Source organism: Alligator mississippiensis, chromosome 15 (assembly GCF_030867095.1).
Source record: "Alligator mississippiensis isolate rAllMis1 chromosome 15, rAllMis1, whole genome shotgun sequence".
Taxonomy (NCBI): Eukaryota; Metazoa; Chordata; order Crocodylia; family Alligatoridae; genus Alligator; species Alligator mississippiensis.
The window spans coordinates 26,353,793-26,364,464 of record NC_081838.1 but is presented as its reverse complement, the minus strand read 5'-3'; the positions used below and the strand labels follow the sequence as shown (position 1 = coordinate 26,364,464).

Sequence of the window (10,672 nt, the reverse complement as noted above, 5' to 3'; positions counted from 1 at the left end):
AGGACAGTGCAGGACAGTGGCTGGGGCAAGACTGGACTGTGGTAACAAGACTGCCACCAGAAAATCAAACTCCGCTAATGGCTTGTAACCCATTAGGCATTAAGACAGTGGAGTGCTTGCGGTACCCAAGACCAGACCCAAGCCATACAATAATAAAAGTGGTTAAAACTGTTGGCAGAGACCCGATGTGCTCATCACATGTGTGTACCTCAGAAAGCCCTTTAAAGAAAGGTGAGCCAGTGAAGGCAAGGAAACCACATATGCATTTCAATTGACCTAGCAGCCAAAGGAAACAAAAGGCTATATATGCATCTCAAAAGAAACCTGTAAAAGGTACACTGAATACAGGGAGGATGTTCTGTCCCCGACAGTCTCACATTGCTCAAACCAGGAATCCAATGTCACTCTAAGGTGTTAGACATGTCCAAGCCATTCACTGTATGTCTGCAGTTTGGTAAATAGACCACCACCAGTACAAGCTCCCCATTGATATACACGCACCCCAAAACAGGTTTAGTGGTGACACCTCTAAGTATCCTGTCGGACACTCAAAGCCCATCATCTGTGATTGACCCATTATTACAGGGGCTACAGACACACAGTCTTTAAATCTAGACAATCAAGAGCAGGAGCCCGGCAATTAAGAGTTGTGATATGATAATCAACCTTTTCCTCCCTGTTTTGTTCAGACTGAAATAGGCCAACCATCAAGCAAAATGCCTTGAAGAAACAGTATAAAAACTAAGCAGATTTGTCAGCAAGATATGATCCTGCAGAGTTCACAGCAGGACATGGCACCTCCAGCACCCAAGGGCTAAAAAAACCCACTGAAGAGTGGCTGAGAAGCAAAACCTGCCACGTTGGACTCAGGGGGTGGCAGCTGAGCTCCTTGCAGACCACGATGGGCATGTGCAGGTCTAGGGAGGTGTCATGTAGTGGGGAAGAGAGGTGAGGTTAGGGCAGAGGACTGGAAATGCTTCTCCAGCCATAAATGTCCTCCTTCCTGCAACTCTGGTGCCTGACACACCAGAATCCAGGGGGCCAGGATGGAGGAGGGAGGTGGGAGCTGGCCAAGGACAGTCCCTGGGTGTCTTTTGGAGCCAGTTGTCTTGGAGAGGCACCCGATTTTGGAGCCTTTTCTTCTCCCCCTTGAAGCATAGATCACTTTTAGAGAATGATGGCACAGACACAGGCTCCAAGGCTGATGCAGAGGTCGGCCACCGGTTCTTCCAGCGTCTAGACTGGCCTCTGCCTCAGGTATTTCCTCTTAGCCCCTTCCATCACCAAACCTCGGGGCCAGCCTCTGGCTCCTGTGGGGTCTGCAGGTCCATAGAAGGGCCAAGGCTGGGTGAACTCTTGCTGCAGTCCACCAGCACGAGGCTGCTTGCCTCAAGGCAGCCACTGGTGGCACTGAGCAGGTGGGCATACCCAAACACTTTCCTGCATTGCCCCCAAAACTATGGATGCTTCCGGGTGTGGATGAACCAATGCTGGGTCAGGTGGGAGGAGCGGGTGAAGCTCTTCCCACACTCTAAGCACCGATGTGGCTTCTCCCCTGTGTGGATCATCTGGTGCTGGACCAGGTTGGAGGAGCGGGTGAAGCTCTTTCCACACTCTGAGCACCGATGTGGCTTCTCCCCTGTGTGGATGCACTTGTGTTGGGCCAGGTCAGAGGAGGAAAGGAAGCTCTCCCCACACTCGAAACACCACCCTGGCTTCTCCCATTTGTGGATTAACTGGTGCCGGATCAGGTGGGAGGACTGGGTGAAGCTCTTTCCACACACAGAGCACCAATGTGGCTTCTCCCCTGTGTGGATCACCTGGTGCCGGATCAGGTTCAGGGAGCGGGTGAAACTCTTCCCACACTCTGAGCACTGATGCGGCTTCTCCCCTGAGTGGATGCATTGGTGTTGAGCCAGGTCAGAGGAACAAATGAAGCTCTTTGCATATTCTGAGCACCGATATGCCTTCTCCCCTGTGCAGAAAAGCTGGGGTTTGCCTAGATGGGAAGATTGAGGAAATCTCTTCCCACACTCCAAGCACTGATATGCCTTCCCTTCCACGTGGGTGCGCTGGTGCCGAGCCAGGTCAGAGGAGCGGGTGAATCTCTTCCCACACTCTGAGCACCGATGTGGCTTCTCCCCTGTGTGGATGCATTGGTGTCGAGCCAGGTCAGAGGAGGAAAGGAAGCCCTTCCCACACACTGAACACCGATGTGGCTTCTCCCCTGTGTGGATGACCTGGTGCCGGAGCAGTGTGGAGAAGCAGGTGAAGCTCTTTCCACACTCTAGGCACCGATGTGACCTCACTCCTGTGTGGATGTGCTGCTGATGGGCCAGTTTGGAGGAGGAGATGAAGCTCTTCCCACACTCTGAGCACTGATACGGCTTCTCCCCTGTGTGGAAAAGCTGGTGTTTGGCCGGATGGGAGGATTGAGGGAATCTCTTCCCACACTCCAAGCACTGATATGCCTTCCCTTCCACGTGGGTGCGCTGGTGCTGAGCCAGGTCAGAGGAGCGGGTGAATCTCTTCCCACATTTTGAGCACCTATGTGGCTTCTCCCCTGTGTGCATGAACTGGTGCTGGATCAGGTGGGAGGACCAGGTGAAGCTCTTCCCGCACTTGGCACATACATGGGGCTTCTTGCCAGTATGTCTCATCTTGTGTAGAGCCAGGAGTGAGGGGCTGTTAAAGCTTTTTCTGACCTCAGGGCAGGGGTGGGCTCTGCCCCTGTGCCTGCCCGTGAGCTCCTGCTTCCCCCTGACACCCTCCCCACTGCTTTCATCCGGATGCAGTGCCTCTTTCCAGGGGCTCTTCAGCTCTCCCAGCTCCACTTCTTCTCTGCACCCAGGGCTCTGTCCGGGCTCTGCCCCTTCTCCACTCTCACACCCAACTGCAGATGGTACCTGGTTCACTGCTTCATTCTCCCTTTCCTTTTGGGGCCTCCCCTGACTCTTGTGCCATTGGTCCTTATCTGGTCTCGGGGTGTCCATCTCGCCCAAACTCCCTGGGGAAGTCCATGCTGGCTCCAGGTCTGCAGGTCCTTCCACAGGAGGCTGCTTCTCAGCTCTGTGCAGCAACCAGGCACCTCCTGTGTGGGGAAGACAAACCCCAGATTGGTCCCTGCCTTGCGGCCAGGGGCAAGCACTGATACTCCTTCTACTGGGAAGGGCCTCAGATCAGGCCTGGACCTTGGCACTTGTGTTCCCTCAAGACATCAAAGTCTTCCTGCCAAAACCCCAAGTGCTTGGCACGAAGCAGGGGCAAGTCGCTGTGCTAGGCCAATGTGCCCTACTCACTGGAGTTGAAAACAAGACTCTCAGAGTTCATGGCCCAGGTCTCGGCCCCATCACCTCAGGCCCTGCTGGGAGAAGCACACATGGGACACGTGCATTAGGACAGTGCCTGAAAGGCCTCATGCTCTACCAGGCCATGGAGGAAGAGGACTTAAAGCTGTGGCTCTCTCTTCTGAGAGGAGTGTGCTTCCTGCCTGCTTCCAGGGCAAGGTCAGTGCAGGAAATGAACCCATGGTGCTTTGTATTGCTGGTGGGTCCCAGGTGGTCAGCATGTCACAGGAGCCTGCACCGGGCCTAAGGCCTTGGCATGAACCTCAACCTGGAGTCTGGTGCTGAATCTCAGATTTTGTGGCACTCAGGGCCAAAGAGATGAAACAGTAAAGGGGTGATTCTAGTGCAAACCATGGGAGGATTCACTTCCCCACACAACACGAAGGCTTCTCACCCATGCCATGGAGCCATTTAATGCAGCCTGAGACCATGATGAAACACGTCCTGGGTATCAGTTCAACGTGACCAGGAAAAGCTAGCGAGAGCCTCAACTTCCTTTGTGTCTACAAGTAACAACTACAGAGCCTCTGCATACCAGGCTGATGTCCATGGGGGACTACCAATCCCATCGTGGCCTGGGAGAGGGTGGGAGAGATATGACTACCTTGGGAAATGAGCTCCTGCGTTACTGAGTGAACACAGGATATTAAGATCATGGCATCCCAAGGGAAACCACATCTAAACATTAAAAAAAAACAAAATGAAGACAGAAAACGTGATTGTCCCCTAGCAGAGAACGTTTGCTTGCCTTAACATCAGTGAATATCAGAGACGGGGAACAACACCTGCCTTAAAACATTGCAGCATTATGTACTGTATTTGAGGTCAGCATCCGGGAAGGGCAGCACAGGGCAGGTCTGCAGTTTCCAGGTGCCCCTGGCACACTGGGTATAGAGCATTTCCGAGAGGGGAGTCAGGGGAGGGCACAGCCACACTCACCTGGCAGCAGGTCCTCCAACCTTGAGGTTTCCCCACCATCCTCATCATCACAGACCCACAGCTCCACCTCTCCTCGCTGGATGCGGCAGATTAAGTCAGGTGTGAGACCTCCATATCCTGTTTAGGGTGGTAGTTAAAGAGGGCTTGTGACTCAGTACTGGATTGAGAATAACCCACCATGGTGGGGGAACAGATCCAAGGAACTCAAGGTTTCTACTACAGCTTCTTGGACAAGGGAAGAAGGGCATTTAGGATGGAAGAGAAGGCGCTGCAGAAAGAAGCCTTCATTAGATGATGCTCCTGGTCACCCAGGCAGTGGTGGGATGGTCACAGGAAACGAAGCACCAACCACTCCTGGTATAGAAAGGGCATTAAACTGACGGAGTGACCATGGACAGGTGTGGAGATACAATGATCTGTGAGGTGATAGGGAGCATAAAGATAAAGCTTTTACTCTTTTCAAAGTACCAAAATCATCACTTTATAATAACTGCAGCAACAACTGAGCAATCAAGCCCTCCAATGGAAGGATTAACCTAGGAGAGAGACAAGTGCACAGGTTGGCACATACTGCAGGCTTTCCCAGGAACACAAAGTTGGATCTGGACAAAAGAAGGCAGAAAGACACACGTGGCACAGCATGTGGAAGCCCAGTTTGGACCGTCTCTGCTGTGCTAGAGAAATCATTCGATCTCTTCCTTATGGAAATGCTCTGGGGGAAATGGAGGGGAAAGAAAGCATTAGAAAAGACAACTGGCCTCATCAAAAGTAAAGTACGTTGGCACTATGCACACGCCAAAAAGAGTCCCTGTATTAGACACCCTCTGGTAACAAAGACTGATTTGTACTAGGCCCTGCACATAGCCCGCTTCTTATCAGTGATGGGCTTGTGATCTGCAGAGGGATTTGAGGAGGAGAGGAAGAAAACATTTGAGACTGGCAGTGAGCTTGAGAGCACAGGTCTTAACGTAAACACAGCAAAGCCAACGTCTCTGGTCTATGGAGATGAAGATGTTAGGGAGGACGGTCGACAGGAGCTTTTAGTGACCCCTTGATAGAAATACCTAGGATCCATCACCTGTACATATATCCCAAGAGACGGACACATAGAAATGCATCATCCATGTGTTGTAGCACCAGAGGCTGATAAGACTTCTGTTAGCTTCTTCTCGGTCATAACCAAGGGGGAGAAAGGGAATTTAGGTATCACAGAACGGAGCACACTGGATTGATGAATGTGTTTGGACAGGACACGCTAGGCAAGAGAGGGAGGAAATGAGAACCATTCCTGGAAACAGCTCTTAGTGCACTGACGTACAAGGAGCTGGAGTCGGTATGAACACGCTGAGAGGGCAAAGAGAGACTGTGTTGCCCAGAAACAGATGCGTATGGAAGCACCAGGAGTTACAACAGTGGGGAAGACTCAAGTGAAGGTGCCTGGATCAAATGAAGGAGGATGAATCACTATCAAATGTGAGACAGGCCTGATCACTGACAGAGAAGAAGGGAGGAAGGGAAATTAAAACCCCAGCCTGAAAAGTGCATGAGGACAAGACTGCTGAAACACAGGGCGAAGGCAATAAACTTCAGAGCTCGTACAGGAGAAGCAAGAACCAGAGCCTTACCCTGGGAAACGAGGGCTTGGTAATTCTTCAGCATCTGGTCCTGGTAAAGCACCTTGTCATCATCTTCCAGCAGCTCCCACTCCTTCCGTGAGAAATACACGGCCACGTCCTCAAACACCTCCCGGAGCTGCAGTCTCAAGCGTTACACCATCAGTGTCTCCTGTCCCACCTGCCTCCAGCCCTCACAGCCCTGGCTGCAATCACTCTGTGCTACAACTAGTCGCAGGCTGAGCCAGGGCACGTAGGGGTGCAAAATTCCCCAGGATTCAGCTGACCTGTGCTGTGGACGCAGCTGTGGACACAGGAGCTCAGGTGTCGGCCTTAGCCCAGTTCACCACGTTGTTTCTTCAGCCCCTGGAGGCAGCCTGGGCACCATTTTTACTTTCAGGGAGCCCCAGCTCTGCGTGCCCTGACCAGGCTTTCCCATGCCAGCACCCCTGGCTCCCTGAACTTGGGAGGAAGACCCTGCTAATGCAGCTTGGTGTGTTTGCAGCCTCCATCACTACAGGCTTGTCTCTCTTCGGGACTCTCCACTCCCCAGATTCCTTACTGCACCTCTGGCTCCTCCTGGGCTCTGCTCCAGGTCTTCTCCCACCCACGACTCCACCAGGTGCCCTGCTCACCTCCCAGCTCTCCTCCTGCTTTGGAGGCCTGCCCTGCCCGCTCTGCACTTGGCCCGGCTCAGGTGTCAGGGAGCTCCTCTCCTCCGGTCTCCCTGGGGAAGTCCTCTGCAGCTCCAGGTTTCCAGGACCCTCCTCAGGAAGCTGGTGCTCCGCTCTGCTCAGGGTGCCAGCACCTGCGGGTGGGGAAGAGAGTGCACAGGTTAGCCCTGGTGCTGCTGGCACAGGGGAAGCCCCGTTCTTCTCCTGGACTGGCTTCGGACTAAGCATGGTGGAGGCTTCAGTGTGACAAAGAAGCGGCAGAAGGAAGACTTAAAGTCACACAGCTCTTGCTAACAGACCTCCACGGGCATGAGGCTGGAGATGAGCCTCAATAACTGTGTCCCAGCGTGGGGTGGTGATCACACCATGTCAGAGCCTGCAGGGACATCGCTCCTGGGGAAAAAAGCTGGAGGGATGTTGGGGCTGCGTCAGCTTTCACATGTTAAGGGAGGGGGAGGGGAAATATAAGGTCTGTCTTCTCCAGGCCATGTGAAATGCTTCCAAGGGCACTGGAGAACAAGAACCACTGATCTGTTGGACCACTGACCCCACCAAAACGTTGTGGCAGGGATTTCTCCACTGAGGGACGCTGCCTCCTGCTGTGGGAAAGGGTCGAGCCAGCGCCCCTTACCTGCTCCTGGGGAAGGGCCTCGTCTGGGGCACCAGCCTGAGCAGCTGTTGTCTGCTGACAACTCCCAGGTCTCCTCGGTGTTGGGTGACTCTGCAGGATAAAGGCCTGGTTTAGCTGTACCTGAGCCAGCCATAAGGAACTGGGGAGTCTCATTTCCCCGACACCAGCACCAGCCCCTTATTGGGTACAGAGGACTCACGGGGGCATGAGAAAGGGACGAGTTGAACACTGATTGTTAGAACAGCAATTAGGTCATTCATTGTTACCATGGCAGCATGACAGTGTCCAAGCAAGATCCAGCCTCTCTCTGCTGGGAGCTGCACACGTGCACTGAGAAAGATGGGTGCCCCAGCCTGGGCGCTGCCCACCCACAGAGATCACAGCTCTGTCCCAGCCCGGCTACCTGCTTATGAGTATTGCAGCCCTGTCCCGGGCAGGGGCACACATTCGAGCCTCTCCCCCTGCGTGCAGGACACCCTCTCAGGCACCCAGACCCACGCCCAGGCCTTACACCCGGTACCGCACCTGACTCCTGGTGGGGCAGGGGCTCCTCTCTGGGGACACGCGGTAGCTTGTCCCCAGGCCCCAGGGTTTCCTTCTCTCCCCACTCCTTGACAGGGCTGTCCACACCATGGGTCCTCGGTTGCTCCGGCCAGGAAGCACCAGGTTCCTGCAAGGCTCCCATGAGCTGCATCTTGTCTGAGGACACCTCCTCGGCCTTCACACTCACTGTGACCTGGGGACACGAAATATGTCACTGGGGAGCTGGGATCTCAGAGAGACGGGCCTGGGAGGGAACATGCCCCAAGCACATGGAGGTGGGGATGGCAGCATCAATGCTGCTCTCAACTGCAACCTGTTGTGCTCCTCCTGCCCCAGCTGAACCCCCTCGGCCAGGGCCACGGCCTGGGCGCAGGTCTCCACGCCGCGCCCCCACTGCCAGCTCCGCGTCTCCCGGGGCAGGATGGCCAGGAACTGCTCCAGCACCACCAGCTCCAGCATCTGCTCCTTGCTGCGGCGCTGGGGCTCCAGCCAGCGCTGGGCCAGCTCCCGCAGCCGGCCGCACACCTCCCGCGGCCCTGCGACTTCCCGGTAGCGGAGGCCCCAGAAGCGCTGGCGCCAGGCATGTGGGGTGGGGAGGTCGTGCCCCGGTGCCGGCGGGGGGGTCTCCAAGGGAATCTCAGGCTCAGAAGGAGGCTGCATGGCCTGATTCACCTCCTGCCCCCCAATTTCCTGGCATTGGACCGGCTCCTCCTGCAGCTGCTGCTTTTCTGCCTGTGGTGCAGACCACCTCGGGGACGCCCCCCATCCCACCCTGGATAACACAAGGGACTTGTCTTGCCCCCTCCGCTCCTGCCTGGAGACCCACTGGCTCCTGCTCCTCCAGCATCACCTTGGGCTGCCCCAGGGCTGTGCAGGGGAGGGGCACGGCTGCCCCGGGCTCCAGTGCAGCCGCCACCGTATCCCCAGGAGAGGCCTCACCCAGCTGGGTTCGAGCTCTCCCTGCACTCACGTGCAGCACTGTCAACAGCATCCCATCTCCAGGGCCTGTGGGAAGGATTTTCATAGACATTTGCTGAAGGGACCTCAGAAGATTATCGAGTCCAGCCCCCTGCCCCAGGGGCAGGAAGTCAGCTGGGGTCACAGGATCCCAGCAAGATAAACATCCAATTGACTCTTAAAGGAGTCCAGAGTCGGTGCTTGCACCGACTCTGGTGGCAGTCTGTTCCAGGCCTTGGGGGCTCGGACTGTAAAGAAGTTTTTCCTTATGTCCAGCCTGAAATGGTCTTGGAGGAGTTTGTGACCGTTTGACCTTGTCATCCCTTGGGGCGCTCTGATGAACAGGCGTTCCCCCAGATCCTGATGTACACCCTTATATACTTATAGGCAGCCACCAGGTCCCCCTGAGCCTGTGCTTTTCCAGGCTGAAGAGTCCCATGGCTCTCAGCCTGTTGTCATAAGGGCTGTTTTCCTGCCCTCTGATCATGTGTGCGGCTCTCCTCTGGACTGTCTCAAGCTACATCCTTTTTAAATTGTGGAGCTGAGAACTGGATGCAGTACTCCAGCTGTGGCCTCACCAAGGCCAAGTACAGAGGGAGGATGACATCCTGGGATTTGCTTGAGAAGCATCTATGGATGCAAGCCAGAGTTTTGCTCGCTTTGCCAGCTGCAACATCACATTGGTAGCTCATATTCATCTTGTGGTCAATCATGACCCCCAAGTCCCTTTCGGCCGTGGTGCTAGCAAGCATAGCACTGCCAAGCCTAAAAGCATGCTGTGGGTTTTTCTTGCTTTTTTCAGAGTTGAAGGCCATCAGGTTTTCATCCACCCATTTTCCAAGCCTGTCAAGGTCAGCCTGGATCACCATCCTGTCCTCGGATGTGGACGCTTTTCCCCAAAGTTTGGTGTCATCAGTGAACTTGGCCAATCCGCTCCTGACACCAGTGTCCACAACATTAATGAAGATGTTGAAAAGAATAGGCCCAAGGACAGAGCCTTGAGGGACCCCACTGGTCACGGCGCACCACAATGATTGACTTCCATCAACTACCACTCTCTGGGTCCAACCTCAAAGCCAGTTCCCCAGCCAGCGGACTGTGATGTAGCCAAGGCCACAATTGGCCAGGTTTTCTATAAGATGATCATGGGATACCAGATCAAAGGCTTTTTTAAAGTCAAGATATATGATGTCAATCTCTTCTCCCTTGTCCAGGTGATAGGTCACTTGGTTGTAGAAGGAGATGAGACTGGTCAGGCAAGACCTACCTGCAACAAACCCATGCTAGCTATCCCTCAGGATGTTGCCATCGGGCAGTTTCTGAAGAATGGTTTCTTTAATGATTTTTTCCAAGATCTTCCCGGGGATGGAGGTCAGGCTGATGGGCCTGTAGTTCCCCGGATCTACTTTCCTCCCTTAAGCAAACCCTGAGGCGCCATTCTCCCCTTCTACTCGACCTTGGTGAGGCCGCAGCTGGAGTACTGCGTCCAGTTTTGGGCTCCACAATTCAAAAAGGATGTGGAGAAGCTTGAGAGAGTCCAGAGAAGAGCCACGCGCATGATCAGAGGTCAGGGAAGCAGACCCTACGATGACAGGCTGAGAGCCCTGGGGCTCATTAGCCTGGAAAAGCTCAGGCTCTTTGGTGAGCTGGTGGCCACCTACAAGTTTATCAGGGGTGACCACCAATATCTGGGGGAAGGTTTGTTCATCAGAGCGCCCCTAGGGATGATGAGGTTGAATGGTCATAAACTACTACAAGACCGTTTCAGACTGGACATAAGGAAGAATTTCTTTACTGTCCAAGCCCCCGAGGTCTGGAACAGCCTGCCACCGGAGGTGGTTCAAGCACCTACATTGAACACCTTCAAGAGAAAATTGGATGCTTATCTTGCTGGGATCCTATGACCCCAGCTGACTTCCTGCCCTTCGGGCGGGGGGCTGGACTCGATGATCTTCCGAGATCCCTTCC

The 10,672-nt window shown here is 54.4% G+C and overlaps 2 protein-coding genes across 2 annotated transcripts; both read right to left on the bottom strand.

The window, feature by feature from the left end:
• Positions 1 to 307: 307 nt before the first annotated feature.
• On the bottom strand, positions 308 to 7,337 carry LOC132245539 (zinc finger protein 345-like). The gene is made up of 5 exons (XM_059718121.1): positions 7,205 to 7,337; positions 6,535 to 6,707; positions 5,912 to 6,038; positions 4,287 to 4,403; positions 308 to 3,091 (listed from the first exon to the last, which is right to left on the bottom strand). The coding sequence occupies exons 1-5, from the start codon at positions 7,335 to 7,337 to the stop codon at positions 1,458 to 1,460; spliced, it is 2,184 nt and encodes a 727-aa protein (XP_059574104.1). The 3' UTR covers positions 308 to 1,457.
• Positions 7,338 to 7,829: 492 nt separating this feature from the next.
• LOC132245844 (zinc finger protein 496-like) lies at positions 7,830 to 8,434 on the bottom strand. The gene has a single exon (XM_059718978.1). The coding sequence runs from the start codon at positions 8,405 to 8,407 to the stop codon at positions 7,931 to 7,933; it is 477 nt and encodes a 158-aa protein (XP_059574961.1). The 5' UTR covers positions 8,408 to 8,434; the 3' UTR covers positions 7,830 to 7,930.
• Positions 8,435 to 10,672: the final 2,238 nt, after the last annotated feature.